Here is a 24,912-nt window from a genome sequence, read left to right as displayed (position 1 = left end):
CAAGAAATCAATGGAGTCACATTAATCACCAAGTAGTCCTAAGAGTTTGATTACCATTATACACATGGTTCATGTCCCACCGTTCAATTATAAGACTGATTTTTCATATTGTCTTAATATAAATTTCTCTTTTCCGTCAAAAATATGAAATTATTTTTAAAGTTTCACATGTATTAATGTCTGTCTACTTTACAAAATTATTCAAATTATAACTAGAAAACACAAGTTGATTTTTTCTCTTATTATATCATCAACTGTAGTAATTATATAAAAATAACACACAAACTTTTTACAAATTTATTTTACAAAAACATTTCTTAATACCAATGAAATATGCAGAGGTCTTATGATAAAGGACATAGGGCAGTCCCTTTGTGATATTGGAAATCGACATATTCATATATTGCCGTTTACAATAATCACTCCTCCTAACCATTCTTGAATGACCCTTAGGGTACACATCTATTATTAATTTATGCGGGGTTCGTTAACTTAGAAAAACAAAAAACATGAAGGTTTAAGTTAGTAAAAATGCACATTTTTATTTTGACAAAAAAACTAATATCTATTTGTGTAAATTAATTTTGAGTGACTGATAGTTTAGTAAATTTCATTTAATTTTATTTTTCAATAAAAAAGCCAACAACCGTATCCTAATTTTACGGAAAAATTACTAAATTATTTTCAAGCTATTTGTTATAAAATAAAAGTGGGTCTAAGTTAGCAAATTAATGAAAGTTAACAAATATGTTTTAATGAAAATTACTAAAGTAATCATCAAGCTATTAATTTTAAATAATAAAGATGAATGACATTTTTGTCCAAATGAAAATGTACACTTTCGCTAACTTGGACATTCATGTTTTTTGTTAGCCTGAGTTAGCAAACATACGTGTGTATGTGAGTTATTTTAATTTTTTTACAAATATATAGTATGAGTTTTTCTAATTGTGCAAATTTACACATGTTAGAAGTTTAAAAAGATAAGTTTGCATTGAAACTTGTGCATTTAATATTAAATATACATATTTTTTTAATAAATATTTGTTGTTTTTAATAAAAAGATTTCACTTTTAATTGCTTGAACGTGTGCAATGTTGCATATGTTAGATAAAACCTTTTATATATAAGTAAATATTACTCGCTTCGCCTCAAATTATAAATCACTTTGGGGGAAAAAATTGTCCAAATTATAAATCGTTTTACAATACCAGTGAAACATTAATGTTACTTTTTCTATTATACTTTTAACTATTTATTACTATCTTTTCTTTCAATTGTTTAATTTATCTTTCGTGTACCATCTATTTAAGGACAATTTTATAAAATAACTCATATTATCTCTATCTCACACAAAATCAATTACATTTCTTAATACATGTGAAATGCCCAAAATGTCATGTAATTTGGGACGGAAGGAGTATGCAAATTCAATCTTATATATAAACGGTGGGATATAACCATGTGTATAATCATAATCAAACCGTTAGGACTTGATGATTAATGTGACTCCATTGATTTCTTGACAAGAGGTACCGCACAATAAAGGATGTGTCGTAAACTTTAAATTTCAAAGGGACAATGAATTATGACCATTTAGTTATATTTGTACAACCATAATTTTGTAATAATTTTTAAGATAATTTTTTTTTTTATCTATCTCTTCTTATTAGTCAAAAATAATAGTGATAGAGAGAAAAAATAGATAGGATCGGAACACAATGTGAATATAAGAGAGAGTTGTTCAAAAGTTGTCACGCGTTGTACAAATATCATTTCTTTTATGAAAAATGTAACAAATGCTCTTAGAGCATTGCTTAACTATCTAAAAATAGTAAATATTACTTTCTATTAGAAGTAGTCTTATTTGAGTTATGTCGGACATTAAGCATGGATACCTCTTTTGGTCTGAACTAAAACCTTTGGTTCCTCGAATCATATGATCTAGCCCCTTTCACTAGACTGAATTCCTAGATTGGTCTGAAAACCATGTTACATCTTCCAACTATATTATGTTTATAGTCACTTGTTGGGTTATCTGGCAGACTCGAAACAACATGATGTTCAATGATGGTAAATAAATGATTTGACAATGTCTTAACATGATTCACTTGGATTCCTCCTCATGAAGACAATACAATTTAATGTGGATGTCATCTCTTTCAATAATCTTGAAAGATCGGGCTTGGGTGGTATCTTGCGCAACATCAATGGCGACTGGTTACTTGGGTTCTCTAGCTTTTTATTGAGATCTCTACTTCCTTGTGTGCCAAACTTCATGCAATTTTAAATGGTTTCAAGATAGCTCAAGTTAAAGGATTCAAAAATATTATCATCGAATCAGATTCCACTCTAAGAGTTTATTTGACTTCTCATAAAACTTCTCAACTCCATACTTGTGCTCCGCTCATCCAAATAATTTATCATTTTTGCATGGGATAATGAAACATCATTTTTCCGCATATTAAATGAATGTATTGTTTGACTTGTGAAGGCTAGAACTTCCTCCAATGATATTTTGAAGATATAGAAGACGGTATATATGGCTGAGGTTAAGATCCTCTCTATTTATTAAAATAAATGGAAGTGGCAATTTGAAGAAAGATAGACACAAAAAATAGGTGGTGGATCCTATCATTAAGTGGGTCCCATCATCATTAATTATTTTTTACTTTTTATGTGTCTTTATCTCTCTAAATGGAGGAAATGGAGAGGAAAATAAACGGAGAGAATCTTGACTCATATGGCTGGTGCTGATGGCGTTTGATCTCCATGGTCTTAGTTTCTTTTCTTGTCTCCTTGTTTTTTGCTTCTTTTCTTTTCCATTTCATAAAAAAAAATGGTGTATACTAATGATTTTAAATGACAAAAACTTATAGACAAATGCTACATTATTTATTTATGGGAAATGTTAACTTGTGCCCTCATGGCACAAGTTAATGATTCAAAATAGAAATATTCTATTGTAATTAATGCATTTAACTTTAACTTTTTTACTTTTCAATAATTGAATGCACAAAATTTAAGAAAATGTTTCCATTTTTGGATTGCTTAACATGTGCCCTAAGGGCACAAGTTAACATGACCCTTTATTTATTTTCGAAATAAGTTCGCTTTGCCACGGCTGGTCTAAGGGCCATACAGCCAAGGATTTATACCCTCAATTATATTTTGAACATGTATGTTTAGGCCTACAAAATAAAAAATTTCAAATCCAAAAAGTACATTGTCTCACAAGTGGAACAATACACAAATTTACGTAATTAATATAAGCAATTACTTCGTCCGTCTAAAAATAATTGTCTCTTTAATATATTATCTCTGTCTTAAAATAATTGTTATTTAGAATACCAATGCAACATGTGTGTAATAGTAATATTTTAATTTATTTTTAAAGTAAAAAGGTTAGATAAATTCTTATACTTTTGTATTCTGAACAACATTGTTTCAGGTCACTATACAAGTAAAATAAATCAATTGTCTTTTCAAATAAAAAAACAATTCTATTTGTTCACCTTATGGATTTCATGCTAAATATCTACAATTAATATCTTTAACTAACGATATACTAGTAATCATCTGTTAAAACGGCATTTAATTAAGTGCTTTGATATATGTCACTCTACATGAGTACTTTATTTACGGGTGAACGTCCCTCTCCATAATTAAAGTCACTAAATTTGGTGCAACATAGTTTAGGCAGAAACACAACTTTGGGACCAAGAAAATATGATAGTAACATGCAACATAACTAGGTACTTAATTTTTTCCCCCTTAAGTACCCTTCTTTAACAGGTTGTCTTTGCCTTTCAACACTACCCAGTTTGTGATTTCTTTAAAGGGTGTGTAAAACACGTAGAATAATCCTCAACCCCCCCTACAAAAAGAGAGCTTCACATTTGGTAAAAATTTATTATGCCTTTAACAAACCATGGTGCATTATGTAGTGACCTATTTTAACATCATTTTTTAGGGGAGGCTGTTCAATGCAAGGAGACAGCTATATGCATACATACTTCTTTGATAACTATACTTGGAAATAAAAGTTGCCTAGCAAATATTCTTTAGCTCAAACTATTAAATAATGGAACAAGAAGAATTGAATATTCTTGAACTGTTGAAAAATAGAATAATCTAAAATGTGTCTATCCTCTATATATACAAGAGGAACTCAAAGAGATAGTAGACTAATCCAACATAATTAGATTGGTTATAATAACAAACTAACCAATTAGGGAAGGCTAACTGAAAATTAAAATACTTCATTCTATAAATAATTTGATCATGTTGCTAACAAATTCCCCCTTCCCTACCGATTTCTAACTACTAACTTTTACATATAACAATATTATAAATATTGAGTTAAGATAGTATACGAAATAAAGAAAAGAGACATAATTTTTTGTTGCAAAAGATGAAAAAGGATACAAATACTTGTAATTTGTATTCATGCAAAAAATATTGATGAAACTATGTACGGCTTGCTTCAAAAAAAAGAAGGAGAAAGAAAACTATGTACGGCTTGCACTTTGCATTGCAAGTCGCATGACCTCCCTTTCCTCTTTGTGTTTGGTTTTGCAGGGATAAAAATTGATTTTGAATGAATTAATTCTGTAAAATTGATTTTTTCTAATAGTAAGTTGATAGTAAAATAATTTATAGGTTTTTTTATGTATCCTCTCTTTGATTCTAAGTTTTGATATGATCAAACTATAAATTAAATATTTTTATTTAAATACAAATATGTTCAAACAAAACAAAGTTATTTATACATCATAGTTCCACAATATAAGTTCTTCTAGCCAAACAAATTTGTTTCATTTTATATGTAATTCATAACATATACGAATATAGGGGTATACTTTCAATTGTTGGGTTTACAACTAAAAGTTCCTCACAGAAGAATTACAATTGGAAATAGAGTGTTCCGCTTTACAGGCCCGTAACAATAGTTAATTGTTAAGAATTGTTAAACATACCCCTATAAAAGATTAGTTTTGATACACTGTCAATGTAAAATATTTACATCTCAACTAATCACAAACTATGATTTGTACAACTTTTAAGGTAGATGTGATTAAATTAAAACATATTTAACAGTTAAACCATTATGATTGAATATTGACAATGATTTTTTTTTTTTTTTTTATATTTGAAGTGCATATCAATTGTATTTTCATTGAATTCCGAAACTTAAATTGATGAATTTTTTCATTTTGAGATTGAGGAAGACTATTCTAAGTATATCAAGTTAGTTAGACGGTTAGTGAGTTAATTAACCTAATTCACTCTATAAATAAGCATCTTTAATGTATCATTATTCATTCTTTTCTCAACCTATATTCATTCAATATAAATCTATATGAATATCATCCTCGTGAATACTCTTGTATTTTATTCCCTTTTTTGTTGATATCTATCATCTTTATCCCTATGATTCCATGGTTCATAATAATATCAATTTTTCAAAGTTTCTAAAAATATTAGTTCTGCTTTCAAAAGTTGTAAAATATATACCTCTAATGTTGATTATTTGGATCCCATGAAACCTTGCCACAACCACAAATCTAAATAAACCTAAACCCAAAACAAAAAAATAAACCTAAACTCAACTCCTCAAATCTCAAAAAAAAAAAAAAAAAAAAAACTCAAATTCATTAGGTTCGTAAAACACATAACGTTTGAGTTATGATTTGTGGATTGTGCAAACATTACCATTTACCAATAGGGTAAGTTTCTTTGGATTAGATATTATTTCTAAAGAAATAGAAATTATTTATTTTATTTATGGACCATTTAAACCCATCCAAAAACCTTGAGGATTGCTGGCCAGAAAAATATGCTTTTTGAGCATCTTTAAACCCATCCATGATAATATAAACCCATTCCCATTTTCCTTTTCATGCTTGAACCATTTTCATTTTCTAGTCCCTAATTCAAAGAAGCATGAACGTTCAGGCTCATTCCTTCATGCGGGTTTGAAGAAATTTATGTTTGACTATGATAATTAAATTGATATTATTTTAACACAAATTATTTTTTTTTGAGGGAAATTTAACACAAATTAATAAAAATAATATTTGGATTTGAAAAATAATTTGGATATCTAAGTAAATGAATATTAATCTGTGCTAGAAATGATTAGTGGGAAATTAAAAAGAAAAAGCGATCGAGTGGTAAATTAAAAAGAAAAATTGATCGACCACAGTGGGAGTCGAACCCACGACCTTTTGATCCGAAGTCAAACGCACTAATCCACTGCGCTATGCGGTCTTTTTGTTGTTGGAGATTCTCCGTTTTAACTATTGAATAAACACTAGCATGAGATTTTCTTTTTTTGCGCTTTGAGGCTATAATAAGAAAATACCACGATATCATTAGCAAAATATAAAAGAGAGTTATTTTTTTTTTTTTTTTTAAGAAAAGAGAGTTATTTTTATTAAATTCTATAAATACAAATATGAAATTCTTTTAAACGAAATGAATATTGATTGGATGAAGTAATTGGAATCCTGCATATATTTCAGACACGAAGTTGTTTTTTGTTTTTACAAGTGTTTCAAGCTAATAGTGATATTTTTTGTTATAGATTGGTGTTTTACGGTAAAATTTACACACTCTTTTTTTTTTTTTTTTAAGGCAGTAGATACATAAACTGGGAGAATACCAATTGTCTATATATTTGATGAGAAGTGCTAACAAGTAATAGCGTCCACAATGGTAGTTCCCTAACAAGGACTCCTTAAATGGACCCCACGTGACACATCACTTATTTATAATTTTTTAATAAAAGTACCTATTAAGGACTCAATGACTCCAATGGCAATACACTAATAAGGACTCCAATGAAAAGTATTTAAATATGTCCCACTATCTTTATATATTAGACAAAAATAATTTAAATATTACTCATTTTTACAAGTGGGACCAAGTAGTACACATTTTATTACTTCTTTATGCAAGTGGGACCAAGTAGTACATATTTTATTACTTCTTTATGCAAGTGGGACCAAGTAGTACACATTTTATTACTTTTTTAAACGTGGGACCCGTTAGTTACCCAGGAGAGAGAGAGTCCTTATATAGTTGCCCGTTCCTTAACGGGGACTCAATTTTTCTTCCTCCAATGGAGGGTCCTTAACGGGGAGTGGTCCTTGTTAAGTAAGGACCCCCCATTGGAGATGCTCTAACAACACACTCTTTGATATACTATTTTTAAATTCTATGAGTCCAGGGGCGGACCTGGCCCCACAATATTAGTGGGGCAAATTTTTTTTTCAAACAATTAAATAATATTAAATTTAATAAGAAGTTATATTGAAAATAGTTGTAACTACCAAAATTACAAAGAAAATAATCTATTTTTCATTTGTTGAAAATGAACTAAAATTATACAATTATATTACTAATTGTTCTAAGAAAATTTTGTTCTATATAGGTTACAAGTGATGAATCAAATCATCTAGCAGGCTACCCGTGCATATGGACGGGTGAGCGTGTTGCGCTCTCTTTTGGAAGCAATTCGCAATTGCGTAGAAATTATCTAAAAAATAGACCTATGTAGTGATATATGAATAAAAATATAGACATATGTATAAATTGTACAAACAATTATTTCTGTATTAAATATGAATAAAAATATAGACACATGTATAAATTTATAAATTGTACAAACAATTATTTCTGTATAAAATATGAATAAAAATATAGACACATGTATAAATTTATAAATTGTACAAACAATTATTTCTGTATTAAATATGAATAAAAATATAGACACATGTATAACTTTAAAAAAAAAGGTTCTCTTATTAATATATGAGTAATAATATAGACACTTGTATAAATTACAAGAAAAATATACCACCGTATTAATATATGAGTATATATATAGACATATGTATAAACATAAAAAAAATTAAATGTTTGTATTAATATATGAGTAAAATTATACAATGAATTGATATAAAAAAAAATAACAAAAAAAACTGGTGTGGCACTTGCCACACCATGCCCTGTTGAGATCCGTCCATGTATGAGTCCCATATAAATTTGGTATGTATTTTAATCAATAAAAAAATGTATTGAAAATTATGTTAAAGAGAAGTATTGTGTTAGTATTATTCCTATGTGATTCCACTAAATGGCAAATGTATTGGACAACTGCTCCAAAGAGATTTTTATTTATACTTTTAAAATTAATTTTTTTTCCTTCTATAAAAAATATTGATGTTGTCCCCCCTAAGATAAATACTTTTTTCAATTAAAAGTTATTTTAAAGGTAAAAGGGAGAATCAATTAATTTTATTCATTTACTCTTGCGGTTGCAATGACTAGTCCTCAAAAAAATACATAACAATAACAACCAAGTCTTATCCCACTAAATGGATCCAGTTAATTATATGAGTTAAATTACGTCATAATGTTTTATCATAAACCATATTTGAATCCAACTCATTAACATCTAAATCTTTCCTAACAATATCTCTTATAGTTTTTCTAGGTCTTTCTCTACTTCTTTTGATATGACAAACCTCTATCTGATGAGTACTACATCATCTACATATATACCTTCTCTCTACATGTCCAAACCGCGTAAGCTTATTTTCTATCATCTTTTTTAATATAGGTGCTACTCCAACACTCTCTCTAACGGTGTCATTCATAATCATATTCTATCTAGTCTTATCACTCATCCAACACAACATTTTCATCACCACTATGTTGACTTGATTCTCGTGTTAGTTCTTAACCGCCAACACTTTTTATCATACAACGTCGCAGGTCTGACTGTTATTTGATAAAAAATTTCCTTTTAACTTAAGCAATACTTACTTATCACATAAAACACCTGGAGTTCTTCTCAATTTCAATCACCCAACTTGAATACGATAATTTACAACTGTTTCTATTTCTCCACCATTTTGTACTATGAACCGAAGATATTTAAACCATTTTTCTACCATGTACACATTTGCAATGAAAATCATACACCATTTTTAATAATATATAAAATGTATAGAGAAAAGATCTAATTTATATCTCTAAAAAAAAATCTAATTTATAAAAATTTATATGTATTATAAAAAATTTATAGGAGTAATATTTTTCATATAAAAATTAAATTATTACATTATAAAATTGGTTGTAAGAATATTTCTGCATGTGCATCTAATCCCAGTTGTCTATCTAAGATTTAATTTGCTATGATGAGATTCGGTCTTATTTGCATTGACATTGGACCCACGAAAAGGGAGAGGAATGAAGAACGGTTGGAAATTAATTCTCAAAACGAGATTATCCAATGATGTGAACCCATAAAGAGGCCTCAAAGGCTCAAACCTTTGATTTATCTTTAAAAAATTATCAATCATCGTGCAAATCCATCATATAGTCTTCCATTTCCCCATCATGGCCCCCACCCACCCTTACCAAATGTCCGTATAATTGTGATAAACAAACCATGTTGTCCAGCTAGCCTTTTGTGTACCTTTCCCATTTAGGCAAGAACAAACACCACTTTCCCATGTAAGACCGCATAAGGAACACTTTCCATTTTCTCTTTTACATTTTCAAGCTGTTGATTATGCATGCCTAACACTTGAGAAAATTTATTATGCAAACAAAAATAGGCGACTTTCCCCTAAAAAAACAATAGGTGAATCTATTGTGAACTACTTATATATGTGGTTCATCATACATATCATATTTTAAAGTCATTAGATTAATTAGTATATGCATATTTAGATTCATTGGTTAAGGGGCTGGTTCGGAGTTTGGTGCAAGGGGGGAGAGGATAAGAAAATAAAAAGAAATATATCACACCTTATTTGAATGAGGGTTCTTTTGTAGAGAATGACAATTAAAAACTTCTGATAGATATATTTTTAATTTAGAGAGCGCTATAACAACATATGATGGATTTAAAAATGTATTTAAGCTCTTCAAATTAAGAGAATTTTGCATTATGCAAAAAAAAAAAAACTCTTCAAAGTTCTTCCCTACCAAATCTCTTCATTCTTCCAACTTCCTCCATCATATTTTTCAAAGTCATCTCTTGTCCTTCCCTCTTAAACTCTAAAACATGCCATAAGATTCTTTCTTAGTTGTCGAGCTCGAGCTTCAAGTCGTAGAACAAATGGCCTATATGTATTGATTTGTGTCAGATGTCAAAATTCACAAATCAATCTTTGTTAAGACCATTTAAACTCCACAAATTAAACATGCTTGAGATAGGTTAATGGTGGTTGTAAGGTACTCCTCTTTGAGGATTTGCCACCATCGGAATACCTAGACAGGTGAAAGGAATAATCCCCACAGTACAATGAAGGAAGCGCTAAGCCATTCCTAAAAAATCACTATTAACATTAACCCCCATGATACTACTCTTGACAAAATTAACTCGAAACCCGAAAGCTAGCTCGAAGCACCGAAGAATCACCTTGAGAGATCGGAGGTTACCCACAATTGCTTCCCCAAGAAAACTCCTATCATCTACATATTGGAGGTGGGATCTTCCAACACTTGGTTACCCACCTTTAACCATGCATACAAATGACGCTCCTCCACACTCCGGATTACCCCACTCAAACTTGCACCAGTAATTAACTGAAACAAAAACTGGGGTTGGGGATCTCCTTGCTTGAGCTCTCTCTAAATACTTACCTCTTGTATTAGGTTCCCATGAACTAAAACCGAGAGATCCTCACCGAACATAAAAGCCCAGATCCAACTATGCCACTTCAAACTAAAACTAAACCTCATCATCATACAATCGAGGAAGCTCCAACTAGCTAAGTAGTAGGCCTTGTCAAAACCCACTTAAAAATTAGACACTCCTTCCTCAACTTCATGACATAATCAATAATCTCGTTGACCGCCACAACTCCATCCTCCATTTGTTTGTCCTTGATAAAGACATATTGATTTGGCGAGAACAACCTATCCATAAAAGATCAATGAAGTCTTATATTTAAAGATAAATCTAATGTAAAAATAAATCAAATTTTTTTTTTAAAAAAAGGGTAACCAAGGCCACATCATAGTAACACAAGGATTCATCCCTATACATATACTGTCTTTATAAAATAGTTTACACATGCATTTAATCAAATCACACTATAATATATCACTCCATTCAAAGAAAAAAACTATATTATATCACTTTGTTATATTTATCTCTAAAACATCTATTTGGCAGCAATTTTTTTATATCATTGAGGAGGAATTTGAGGATGATGGCCGATGAGCAATCTAGTTATCTAGCCACGTGACATAGTCATGAGTCACATGTTGGTGTAGCCAAAACAAGTTGTATTTTGCTTATAATATATTGCTTGGCTACGTCAATGTGCATGGCAGCAATTAAAGGGGCTTGGCCTACAAACACTGCAACAAGACAAGTTGGTCAACAAACGTCTGAACTAAGCAATCAGTTATGACAATGATTCAGGGACTCCCATCTCTTTTCCTTCCTTTCTTTCTTATTTTTATTTTGTATGGGAAAAAAAAGTGAATGAACTTGTTGTATAGAGAGATAGATTTGAGGTGATAGATCCCGAGAACAATCCTCGGATCATCCCAAATAGAATCCTTACATAATCCTCCTTTCTATGCATTGATCTTTCATAATCCCAGTTATACAGTTTACCATAATAGATTGTTTGAGTTATAATCCCAATTATACAGTTTACCATAATATAATATATAGGATATTATATTTCCACGTGTGAATTTGGTAGATATAATTTGAATCTGGCCATGTTGCCTACTTATGTGATACTTTATGTAGAGATTAAAATATCATTCAATATTTGTGTCAAGATTTTGGTTCGTGAGTTGAGGGGTGCCTTTTTGACTTGTGTCGGGAATCTTGTGGGCTGATCGCTTTTGATGGCCGGGAGCAAGTTTGTACTCAGGTCCTTTTAGGCTGTTGTGATGTCTCCTCCGATATACCGGAACTTGAGTGGTGGTCGAAGCTGTACGTTTGAAGCATTATCACTGTCGAGTGCCTAATTGATCACTGTTGGTGGTGTTGGTTATTTGAGGAGCCATTGTTAGGGATTTCCACATTTTGAGGGTGCTGGTGGTTTTTCTTTGGGGGTTTTTGGTGCTTTTTTTTCTTCTTTTCTTGGTGTAATGCTTGGGATTTAATCCCCTTATATATATATATATATATATATATATATATATATATAATATATTTTGCCAATCAAAAAAAAAAAATGTGAATCAAATTTCTCTTAATTTTCATATTGACCGTTTTAGAAATTCTTATTTTTCAATGCAAACAATACAAATATTAATCTTGAATGCTCAACTATAGTTTAAATGTGGTCGAAAAATAAGGTAAATTAATATTGAGTTTCTAAATAAATAATCTTGTCGAGAATTCAAAGGAGTGTGCCAGAAGCAACAATGAGTCAATCTTTGAATATAACAAGATTTGAAGATATCATATCTTCGTATAAAATCTTAAGACATTAGGACTCACCTATCCAACATTTAGTTCATTATAGTCAATGTGAAATTAATCACCAACACCTACAAACCCAAAAAATAAATTCTTTAAAATAGAAACCCTGATCTTTCTACTAGGGTCTTGCAAAACGATCTAAATATGACATATTTGAAAACTGAAAACAAGCTTTTGGGTGGGTCATCTGGTCATTTTGATTATAAGTCGGGGCCTCTTAAAAATAGACCAAGTCTTCCTAATTAATAATTATAGATCCAGATGATAGTTGTTTGCTTTTATTTTAATTTAGGTCATGTTGCTACTATATTTACAAAATTACGCTCTTCATCAAGTTTAACCCCACTAGATTTTTTTTGGTAATATTTGTAATGAAGTAGATTATTCTAACTTTGTTGTCTTCTTGAGTTTTAGTATAGTCCCCCAAAGATATATTTTGTATTTTATTAGATAAATGATATGAGGTAAATTTGATGTGTCAACATAGTTGAGATATCAAATTTGTCTTATGGAAAAACTAGCATGCTATATCTAAAAACAAAAAATGCTCATATATATGTTTACAGTTTACCTAGCTAGCTACCATTTAAAATCAAAGCCAAGTAAAAAGGCCATGTAAGAGCAAAGCTAATAATATCCTCAGCAAAGATGCTACATGCTGTTGAATAATGAATAGTAAGGAAAGCAATAAAAAAGGTTAAGCCACAAATACTGTACATACGTCACTCGACCAATGCAGTAGTATGGTGCAGTATATATGCAGGCATATAAAATTGCATCGTGTGATGCTCTGCCACTTGTCTCTCTTCTATTAGTGGACGTAACATTAAATATGCTTCCATCCTAACTCAATCACTTGATATATCTTAACAAAACTTAACAAGAATTTTCTGTATTTTGCACTAAGATTTTACATATACCAGGCAAGTTCTACAGTGGTACATCTTGCATGTAGTTGCACTTGTATATATTATATCAAAATGAAAATTGGGGTTTGTCTGTTATGCTCCTAAACGGGTCAAAGGGTAAATCAGGGTTTGTCTTTTATGCTCTTAAAAGGGTCAAAAGGTGGACTTTATTTTTTTTTTTTTAAGCAAAAATGTGAATTTTATAATAATAAAAAATGAGAAAATTTAATGTTTTACTAAAATTTAGGTAAGTTTTTTTAGAAACTCATGTTAGATAAATATGTAAAAATTGTTTTGTTCGCCTTCATGATGGAGTATTGGGGAGTTTAAAGGAGTGTGAGGAGCAACAACCCGCTAACGATCTTAAACCATCAAACGAGATACACAATATCACCATCCAAAATTTTAAGTTATTAGGTACTCTCGCCCTTAAACTCAACATGGAGTTAGTGATTTAATTTGTATAGGTTTGACAAAACAATAATTATGATTTGAGTATTGAGGTAAGAGTGCTTTGTTTTATCTTTCTCATGTGAAACAAATAAGGTTACTGACCGAACTTCTAGTAAAGTTGCACAATACAATTTGATAATTGTTCTTCTCCCATTGTTTTTGTTCATTTCCGTCATACGTGAGTTAACTCACGCTAAAATACATCTACGTGAGTTAACTCGTGCTCAGCTATTTTAACGGGAATGAGCAAAACCAGATGGAAAAAGAGCAATTATCATACAATTTGCTAGTTTTTATGATAATTAGAAACTTAATAATAATATAATTAACAGCAAAAATAGCAACAGTATTTCAGGAAATAAAACAGTAGTAATACTAGTGTTTTATATATCTCCTTGCCGAGAAACACTTGTGTGGACCATGACCAAGAAATTTGGTTTGGTCACACACACAAGATTTTCTCATTCTCTCTCTTCTCTTCTCTCTTCTACATGTTCTCTCTCTTCTCTCTTCTCTCTCTTCTCTCTTCTCTCTTTGCGTGTGACCAAACCAAAATTCTTGGTCTTGGTCCACACAAGATTTTCTCCTCCTTTGCCTAGGTTTGAAAGGATGTAATTTATGCTTTTCCCTTACAAAGTACTTGAGTCTTTTCTACTACTTAAAACTCATGTCCTTTCCTCTCTCATAATACACTACCTAGCTATAGCTACATAGATGAGTGAGTCTAACTTTTAAGACTAGCGGTAGACTCGGATCCTGTCTCCTTTCATTTCAGTTTCATACCAAAAAATTAATTAAAATAAATAAAAATCTCATTCTTCACATAACCATATCCAATTCTTCTTCACCCTTCTCTCTCTCTCTCTCTCTCTCTCTCTCTCTCTCTGAGCAGTAGAGAAGATGAGTGACCTATATGGGTTACCGGAGGATCTCCGGCGGTTGATAACATCATCAAGAAACACTACACATCTACCAGCTGAACCACCACCTTGTTTGTATGGTGCTGCTGCTACTTTTCCTCCACCAAATTATTCCTATGACCCTATGATAGTTGGTGATGTTTTCTACCCTCGTAGTAGCTTCACTCACCACTATGACTATTCCTCCACTGTTAACCCTACAAATACCACTATAGCTGCTGCTGCTGCAGCAGCTTCTAATTCAGATCATGCTACTGCTTCTACTGCATTCTGTGTAGGTTTAGAAACTGCTGATAAAGGATGGCTTGGTAACTTTGATTCTTGTAACAACAGATGGCCTAGACAAGAGACTCTTTCTCTTCTTGAAATCAGATCTCGTCTTGATTCTAAGTTCAGAGAGAATAATCAGAAAGCACCCTTGTGGAATGAAATTTCTAGGTATATGTTAGTGTCTTAATTAATTACTGGTTTAGCAAGCTTTTTATTTCACTTTTTTTTTTGGAATTATTTCCTTTTGTGATTGAAAATGACAGGTTTTTTTCCATGATAATTTTCTTTTTTGTCTTGAGTGTTAAAGCTAACTGAAGATCCATGTGTTTTTTTTATTATGATATATTTCTAGTTTTGTCTAAGAATTTTCACTGACTTGTGTAGTGACTATACTTACTTGCACTGGTTTTTTTCCATGATACTAAATCATTCATTGCAGGTGCAAATTAAGGATTTCTCACACTGAAAGCCTGTCTTTGTTTTGTATATACTATAGTCCTATTAACCTAATTCGCTCAGCTACCTAGCTAGGGCTATTGGAGTTTTGTTAATTCAAATGCATATATTTGATGTTTCTGACATCATTAATGAAAAGATCAGAATGTTTTCATTATTTTAATCCTTTCAGTACAAAACACTAACATTAATATTCAGCCTATCACAGTATCACTTGATTTGATTTTTTGTTTGAAAATATCATGTGGTCTTGGTCTTCATTATTAGTACAACTTTTTACCCCAAGGTTTCAATTACAATCACATATAATTTTCTAGTATTTCTTATATATCCCACAAATCTTTGCATTGGAGGAGATCAAAGGGTTTTGTAAGAGATTTGTTGACAATTTTAAATTTAAATTGTAGTTACGGTTGTATATTTTTTTATAATATTGTAGAGAATTATAATAAATTTGTTTCATTTTAAACAGCTAAATTTATTTAAACAACTCAAATATGCACAAAGCTGTAATAAATGTGGTTGATATAATATCGATGATTGCATTAGTGTTCTGATATTAATGACATAAAAAATCATTATGTTCAAAAATATTTTTAAAAAAATTGCAATTAAATTTGTTGATGTGTTTTTTTGCTACAAATTTTGTTGATGTTTTAATGTGTATAACATATAATATAATAGCTTTGTGATCTTCTTGTTTAGGATAATGGCTGAGGAATTTGGGTACCAAAGAAGTGGAAAGAAATGCAAGGAAAAGTTTGAGAATTTGTACAAGTATTACAAGAAGACCAAGGAAGGTAAAGCTAGTAGACAAGATGGTAAGCACTATAGATTTTTCAGACAGCTTGAAGCAATATGTGGAGAACCAAACACAAACTCTCATGCCTCAACTTTAGACAAAATTACCCCTAATGCTTCCTTTGTTGCTACTCAAACTCAAACCTTCACAATTAACCAAGAAAATACTAATGGTGTTGATCACAATTTGATCAATAACCACAAGTATTCACAAAGTCTAAGTTTCTCGAACTCGTCTGAATTTGAGACATCCTCATCTGAAAACAACGATGAGGATCTCTCAACTATTGCACACACTATGAAGTCGTCGAAGGAGAAAGGGCAAAGTGGTCATAGAAGGGCAAGGAAAAGTTGGAGAGGTAAAGTTGAGGAGATTGTAGATTCTCACATGAAAAATATTATTGAGACTCAAGATGCTTGGATGGAGAGAATGTTGAGTGTTGTTGAACAAAGAGAACAAGAGATGGCATCAAAGGAAGAAGAAAGGAAGAGAAAAGAGTCAATGAGGTTTGATCAAGAAATACATGAACTTTGGGCTAAAGAAAAAGCATGGGTTGAAGCAAGAGATTCTGCATTGTTAGAAGTTGTAAGAAAACATATTGGGATACAACTTGAAGCACCAAATAAGAGTAAGAGCCAAGAAGCAAATGATACAACAAATTATGAATACCCTTTTGAAAGTGTGGATAATATTCATAGATGGACAGAAATGGAAATTTCAAACTTGATACAACTAAGGAGTGGTTTTGAACATCAAGTAAGAGAAAAAGGATATTTGGATGATGGAGGTTGGGATGAAATAGGTGAAAGGATGGTTTATATGGGATTTAATAGGAATGGAGCTGAGTGCAAGAAAATATGGGATGATATTAGTATGTCTCTTAGGAAGGACAGTGGACTGTGGAGTCAAAAACACAAGGCCTTGGTGTTTGGGACTTAAGCTGACAGATGATGACGACCTTTGACACAATTAATGTAAAACACATGCACATGAATCAGAGTTTTTTGGTTCTGAGCATGAAAAAGGGTCATTGACTTGCAAGTTTGGTTCATTGAAAATCACAAGGTGTGTAAGACTCTAGCTAGGCCATGTGTTTTTTTAAGTTTAAATAGGTTTTATGTGTACGTAGGACTAATGCTTGAGTGTAAGCTCATTGACATTTGTTGTTTAATTTTATTGACATCAAATGCATATGCTTGAGTTCTATAATGAATCATATTTATGAACTTTGTAGGTTTTGATGTTTTATTTGTTTATTATTTATGTATGTGTGACTTTGTAAAATACTATAAGTATATTATTTATATGTTTGGATTAAGGATGAGTTTAGTAAAATTATGAGCCATTATAATTTTAATAAAAATTACACTTTATACCTTCAGTAAAATTACACGGTTTCATCGTAATTTCATAAAACTCTTTGTGATTTTAACCATGCACATCTTATGTGATCATGTGTTTTATGTGTTTTAAATGACATAACTTACAATGTAATGATGTGAAATGATCAACACTCATAAATTTGCAAGAAAATCCCCTAAAACTTAATTTCGACTTCATAAATTAATTAATAACATGTAAATAATTAATCCATCTTGATGATTTTACATCATAAGATTGTATTTCACGTCATTTAAAACACATTACATCACCATTTTTAGTCAAAAAATATAAAAAGATATATCATAATTGAGTTATTTTAAAACTGGGCAAGCATTTTTGTGAACGCATGAAAATAACGGGCTAAAACCAACTCTAAAAAATATAAAGGAGGACCAAAACTAAGTCTAAAACATAATCTCTAAATAGCATATCATTTATAATTTGCCTTAGGATTACTATTCGTAAATATTGGGCTCGTTTGTTACTATTTGTAAAAAAGGATTGCTTGATTTTCAAGGTTTAGAAAGCTTATGTCTCCTTAAGTTGGAGGTTCTTGGGGTACATGCTCAGGAGTTTTGAGTTTTGTGCTCGATGGAGGGATTGGAGGAGAGCATGTTGTTATGAAATGTGTAAAATGAATATTCTCATTTCTCATAAATGTGAAAGAGTTTACAAGAGGTATTTATAGGAAGAAAGTAAAGTACAATCATCCTATGAACAAGCTAATCCAAGTACAAACTCAATTGTAAAACTAGTTAACTTCAGACTCTAGTGATCAGAAGCTGTAACTTCAGACTCTAGTGATCAGAAGCTGTAACTTCTGACTCTAGTGATCAGAAGCTGAAACTTCAGACTCTGGTGATCATAAGCTATGTAACTGCATTATTGTCTTCCTCCTTATTCTCTAATAGTCCCCCACAAGCTGGGACATGGTAAATGTCAAGCATTTCCAGCTTGGACAATAAAATGTGAAATGGTTGAGGAAGAAGTGGTTTAGTGAAGAAATCTGCCAATTGATCTTTGGAAGAAACTGGTAGCAACTTCATGATTCCTGCTTGCAATTTTTCCCTAACCAAGTGACAGTCTATCTCAAGGTGCTTTGTCCTTTCATGAAAACCTGGACTAGCAGCTATATGTAAAGCACTCTGATTATCACAATAGAGCATATGAGGTTTAATGAGTGAAACATGATGATCTTTGAGAAGATACAAAAGCCACTGCAGTTCACATGCTGCTGCTGCACCCAAAGCTCTATACTCAGCTTCTGATGAGGATCTTGAAACAGTCAATTGCTTCTTAGTCCTTCATGAAATGAGAGAGCTGCCAAGAAAGAAGCATTGACCAGAGATTGATCTTCTGGAATCTATGCACCCTGCCCAGTCAGCATCTGAAAACCCTGAGAGACATAGAGAAGAAGCTCTAGGGAAGAAGAGGCCTTGACCTGGGCATTTCTTGAGATATCTGAGAACTCTAGTAGCTGCAGCAAAATGTTTCTCTGTTGGAGAAGAAAGAAATTGGCTGAGCTGTTGAGTAGCAAAGGTGATATCTGGCCTGGTATTGGTGAGATATATCAGCCTACCAATCAGTCTTCTGTAGGAGGGGACATCATTGTAAAGTGCACTATTGTCTTGATGAAGCTTACATGCAGGTTCAGAAGGTGTAGATACAGGTTTGCAAGCTAAGTGACCTGTATCAGTGAGAAGGTCAAGACAATATTTCCTTTGACACAATGAGATGCCTGTGGAAGAATGTGCCACCTCCAAACTAAGAAAGTATTTTAGTTGCCCAAGATCTTTAATCTTGAATGCAGAATGCAAGATGGATTTGATGTGTTGAAACTCAAGCAATGAATCACCAGCAATTATCACATCATCAACATACACTAACATAACTGTGAAAGTAGTGGCAGTTTTCTTGATAAACAATGAATGATCAGAGGTTGATTGTGTATATTGATGGGCAAGAAGTAATGAAGTGAGTTTTTCATACCACTTTCTGCTTGCCTGCTTGAGAACATAGAGAGACTTCTGTAATTTGCAAACTTGATTTGGTTTAGAAGTAATGACACCTTGAGGAACAGTCATATATACATCTTCCTGCAAGTCCCCATGGAGAAATGCATTATTCACATCAAGTTGATGTATGTGCTAGTTGTTGATAGCTGATAAAGCAATAACAATTCTGACTGTGGTGAGCTTGGCAACTGGTGAATAAGTATCAAAATAGTCCAGTCCCTCAACTTGATTGTATCCTTTGGCAACCAATCTTGCTTTGTATCTCTCAATAGTACCATATACATGATGTTTGATCTTGTATATCCACCTACATCCTATTGGTTTGATGTGTGGTGGTAAATCCACCAGTTTCCAAGTGCTAGTATTCTCAAGAGCTGCAAGTTCAGCCTGCATAGCCTGCTACCAACAAGTGTGTTTGCTTGCCTCATCATATGTGGTTGGCTCAATGTGTGAATCAATGGATTGAGAATAATCACAATGAGAAGGAGACACATTAGTATAAGAAAGGGAAGCATAAATGGGATATTTAACATTGGCAGACAAAGCATGAAATGAACCAGAAGTATTATTGCAGATATAGTCTTGTAAATGAGATGGAGGGTGACTGGTTCTGGTAGATTTTCTGAGAATAGGTGGTGAGATAGGAGTGGTAGGTGGTGTAGAGTCATCATGTGGTGGGTCAGGGTCAATAATAGATGGTGGTGGAGATGAGGAAGTAGGAGGTATAGGGTTGCTTGCAGTGCAAGTATCAGAGGAAAAATAGGTCCAGTTAGTGGTTATGGACAAAGGGTTGGATCGATAGGGTAAAATGTGTTCATGAAATTGAACATGTCTAGATATATGAATCTCCCTTGAGTGAATATCTAAAAGAACTGAACCTTTGAAACCAATAGAGTAACCCAGAAAAACACATTTTCTGGCTCTAGCAGATAGTTTGGATCTGTCTGTTTGAAAAGTAGAGGAGTATCATAAAGAACCAAAAACTTTGAATGACTCAATGTCAGGGAGTTTACTATGAAGAATGTGGTATGGTGATTTGTTGTGAAGATTAGGGGAAGTGACTCTGTTGATGATAAAGGTAGCATGCAAAAGGGCATATGACCAATATGGAGCAGGTAGTTTGGATTGATACAAAAGAGCTCTACCTACATTGAGGATGTGTTGATGCTTCCTCTCAACCCTACCATTCTGTTGGGGGGTCTCAACACATGACCTATGATGTATGATACCCTTAGAGGCATAGAAAGAATGAAGTAAAAATTCAGGTCCATTGTCTGACCTGATGGCTTTAGGGGTTATATGAAACTGGTTTTCAACAAGAGAAATGAAGTTTTTAACATGTTGAGAAACTTCAGACTTAGATTTTAAAAGCACAATCCAAACGTATCTACTGAAATCATCAAGAATAGTAAGAAAATATCTATGATTATGAACAGAAAGAGTGGAAATGGGACCCCAAATATCAAAATGCAGAAGCTCAAACTTTCTGGAAGCTACAGATACACTAGAAGGAAAAGACAATTTCTTTTGTTTGGCAAAATGACATATATCACATGTGGCATTATGATCAAAAGTGGGAGTGGGATACAATTGAGACATATGAATGAGTCTTTAGGGTGAAACATGTCCTAATCTAAAGTGCCACAATGCAGATGAAGGTATGGTTAAATTGGTATGGGTGGAAATGTGATTAACAGACAAACTATTGCACAAAGGCTTATTAAAAGAATCTAAATCTAATCTATATAGACCTTCAATCTGTTCACCCAAACCAATCATCTTCTGGGAGTGAAGATCCTGTAACAAACACTTTTTGTCATGAAAGTTGGCATAACAATTCAAAGACTCACATATTTTAGAGATAGAGATCAAGTTCATAGTGAATGATGATGAATACAAGACATTTTCAAGGTAAAATTGAGGTGAAAAATGGATGGTGCCAGCATATTGAACTAAAACTGAGGTTTCATTGGGCAAATTAACAGGTTTAGGATCAATTTTGTGATAAGATGTGAACCAGTGCGCAGAGGAAGTGATATGTTCATTGGCTCCTGAATCTAAAATCCATATATCAGACTTAGCAGAAATAGAACAAGAGAATATAGATGATATACCTGACAAGGGAGAAGAGCTGATTTAATTGGCACTGGCAGAAGGTGTGGATGATGAAGGCAACAAATTCACTTGCTGAAGCAAACTTCCAAGCTGATCATACTTCTCTTGTGAGATATTGGCACTGGATGAAGATGCTTCATTGCAACTTCCAGATGGTGCTTCATCTGTTTCAAAACTACTTGAAGCATTAATAGAAGGAGTTTGTCGCTGGAAATTATTTGGATATCCATGCTTGGCATATCAATAATCCACAGTATGATTGCTTCTTCCACAAAAGGTGCACTGGCGTGGAGGTCTTGAACTAGATGAATGACCTCTCCCTCCGCTTCTGCCAGAAGAATAATATGATTTGTTACGAGATTCAGATGCATTGATCAAAGAAATGGATTCATCAATGCTTGGAGATGCTGAATTATTGTTGCTTTCTTCCTGAATCACCAAAGCATAAACTCTATTGATAGTAGGAAGAGGATCCATCATGAGGATCTGAGTTTTAATAACTCCAAATTTATCATTCAATCCAGTGAGAAACTGGATGATTTGATCTTCTTGTCTGTAATTATGTGCTTCTCTCATAGCAGCACAACGACAAGGATAAGGACAAGTACAACGAGGCATAGGCCTATGAGAATTCAGCTCCTCCCATAGAGTACGCATCTCTGTGAAGTACTCTAAAACGAAGTGTAGCAGTTCGAATCCTATCAGCTTTGCAAAACGATCCTTAAGATCTAACCACGCATCAATGGCAGTTTCATGAAAAACCAAAGTCTGAGCAATTGGCGGAGAAACAGAGTTGATGATCCATGACTGTATGAGATGATTGCACCATTCCCAGGCACTACGATTCAAATCCTCTTCATCAGAAACTTCCATGGAACCGTCAACAAACTTCAATTTGTTTTTCGCGCCTAAAGCTCGAATCATGGAGCGACTCCATGAGAGATAATTGGATCCATCCAATAGAGGAGTAATCTGAACAGAATTCGGACCTTCGCTTGGATGCACATAGAACACAGATTCAGTATCAACTTGATTTTGGCGAGGCATGATTGAAACGAGACGAGACGAAATCAAAGCAAGAAAATTCAAAGAAATAGCAAGGATTCACGAAGGAATCAAAGCAAATCCAAAAAAAAAGTTGCAGAAAATCAATGGCGAAAGGTTGAAGATGAAGAAGAAAAGTTGTTGTAACTAACTTTGTAACAAACTTTCTTTATGAGGATGAGAGAGAGAAAGGCTCTAGATACCATGTTATGAAATGTGTAAAATGAATATTCTCATTTCTCATAAATGTGAAAGAGTTTACAAGAGGTATTTATAGGAAGAAAGTAAAGTACAATCATCCTATGAACAAGCTAATCCAAGTACAAACTCAATTGTAAAACTAGTTAACTTCAGACTCTAGTGATCAGAAGCTGTAACTTCAGACTCTAGTGATCAGAAGCTGTAACTTCAGACTCTAGTGATCAGAAGCTGAAACTTCAGACTCTGGTGATCAGAAGCTATGTAACTGCATTATTGTCTTCCTCCTTATTCTCTAATACATGTGTTTTACAAAATATATTAATTCTAAAAAGACATGATTCTTAGAATTTGCTTTAGCCTCAATATTAGTTGAGACGGGCCCGATGGTTAATAAAACTTTCTCTAAATACTTGGTTAAGCTCGATTCATGCGAACACAAATACGTTTATGGATCAATTTGAAGGAACAAATTACAACGAAAATCACTAATGTTGATTCGTTAGTTTATTAAATTGAGTACACCATATGTCACACTATTCTTCCAGCCATGGCCAATTTCCATCTTGGGTTAGCCCAAAAGACTAACGGATGTTACACTATTCAATTTTGATGTTGTAGTTTATGCAGACCGTACCAGAAATTTCACAAGGGTAATGGATGTTGCGAATGCAGCACCTAACTCTAGTGTGAAGTGATATGTCATATTCATCAAAAGAGGTTTTTACAACGAAAACGCTGAAGTCAATAAGCAAAACCTTGATATGATCGGAGAGGGCATGGATGCAACGATTATCACAAGTAACCTTAGAAACAGTACAAATAATTTAAGTACATTCAACACAACAACTTTGGTAAGGACATACAAATCCCTCAAAATTTGCTTATATTTCGCCTTCTCTTTTAAATATATTCATGTATATATTTTCTTATGACATTTTTGTTGAAATTTTCGTATAGGTTTTGGAGACTGACAATAGTGGTTTCGGGACTATCTCAACCATTAGGTCAGTAAAGTCCTTGCTTTACGCCCATTTTTCTTTAACTTGTTTTTGTGTGTGTGTGCTCGCGCGCGCACGCGCGTGCGTGTGCATGTGCGAGAAGAGGAGGAGGAGCAACATTACTAGTAATGAGATAACAACGACTTTTTTTTAACTTTGTGATCTTCACAAAAGTATTAGTTTTTTTAATCACAATTAAAATTAATAAGATTTTATCTAAGAACGAAAATTTCTCAACAAATATTATATAAGTTGACTTTATTATCCATTGAAAAAGAGTTGTTAAATAAAATTGATTATGATAACTTAATAAACAATTTTGTATCAAAAAAAGATCGAAAAATAAAATTTACATAAATTATTTTTTAAAAAATATATTAATTTTAAAAAGACATGATTCTTAGAAATTGATTTAAATCTCAAAATTGCTTGAGACGGGTTTGAAGACTTATAAAATTTTCTTTCGGTAATATAATATCTAATTGATACGTGGATCACTACTATGTATGTAATATTCATTAACAATTATAGAGAACTTTGTGGAGGCAGTAAGACACACACAACCTTATGTGGCTCCGTCCTTGGGAGTAGTATCCTTACTAAAGGTAGTTGAGTCGTTGAGTCATATGTACATGCGTTCGACTTATTCCCATGACACCCTATGTTTTCGATGATGATAGTAGCTTGAATTTCCTCTTCAATCATATGTACTAAAAGTCTTAACTTGATCAATGAAAACTTTTGTGGAGATTCGAAATTAATGAAGTGATTCCCCTCTTTCTAGCGCTAATGATATGATGTATACTGGATCGAGGTATATTCAATCAACGTAAAGCACACAAGAGATTTTCTGATGCGACATAGCTATTCTA

At 32.5% G+C, this 24,912-nt stretch overlaps 1 protein-coding gene, 1 non-coding gene and 1 pseudogene across 3 annotated transcripts; 1 reads left to right on the top strand and 2 right to left on the bottom strand.

The window, feature by feature from the left end:
* Positions 1–6,199: 6,199 nt before the first annotated feature.
* On the bottom strand, positions 6,200–6,273 carry TRNAR-UCG (transfer RNA arginine (anticodon UCG)). The gene has a single exon. It is a non-coding gene; the product is annotated as a tRNA-Arg (tRNA).
* An 8,322-nt stretch (positions 6,274–14,595) lies between these two features.
* On the top strand, positions 14,596–17,520 carry LOC146957883 (trihelix transcription factor PTL-like; annotated as a pseudogene). Its single transcript, XR_015024482.1, has 2 exons — positions 14,596–15,194; positions 16,188–17,520. The product of XR_015024482.1 is annotated as a trihelix transcription factor PTL-like (transcript).
* Positions 17,521–20,081: 2,561 nt separating this feature from the next.
* Positions 20,082–22,844, bottom strand: LOC146957882 (uncharacterized). The gene is made up of 4 exons (XM_085751274.1): positions 22,112–22,844; positions 21,830–21,961; positions 21,580–21,739; positions 20,082–20,622 (listed from the first exon to the last, which is right to left on the bottom strand). Exons 1-4 carry the CDS (start codon positions 22,842–22,844, stop codon positions 20,082–20,084), a joined length of 1,566 nt encoding a protein of 521 aa, XP_085607400.1.
* Between the last annotated feature and the right edge of the window lie 2,068 nt (positions 22,845–24,912).

The sequence above is a fragment of the Medicago sativa genome, chromosome 1 (genome assembly GCF_051527215.1).
Source record: "Medicago sativa cultivar Bolivia chromosome 1, Bolivia_mono, whole genome shotgun sequence".
Lineage (NCBI taxonomy): Eukaryota > Viridiplantae > Streptophyta > Magnoliopsida > Fabales > Fabaceae > Medicago > Medicago sativa.
Note: the sequence above shows the minus strand (reverse complement) of the source record. Positions and strands in the feature narration are given on the sequence as shown.

Coding starts and splice junctions, on each gene's coding strand:
- LOC146957882 (XM_085751274.1), bottom strand. CDS start 22,844: ATGCCTCGCCAAAATCAAGTTGATACTGAATCTGTGTTCTATGTGCAT. Junction 21,740..21,829: donor ATCATCCACACCTTCTGCCA/GTGCCAATTAAA, acceptor TATGGATTTTAG/ATTCAGGAGCCAATGAACAT. Junction 20,623..21,579: donor TTTTACCTTGAAAATGTCTT/GTATTCATCATC, acceptor TCAAACAGACAG/ATCCAAACTATCTGCTAGAG.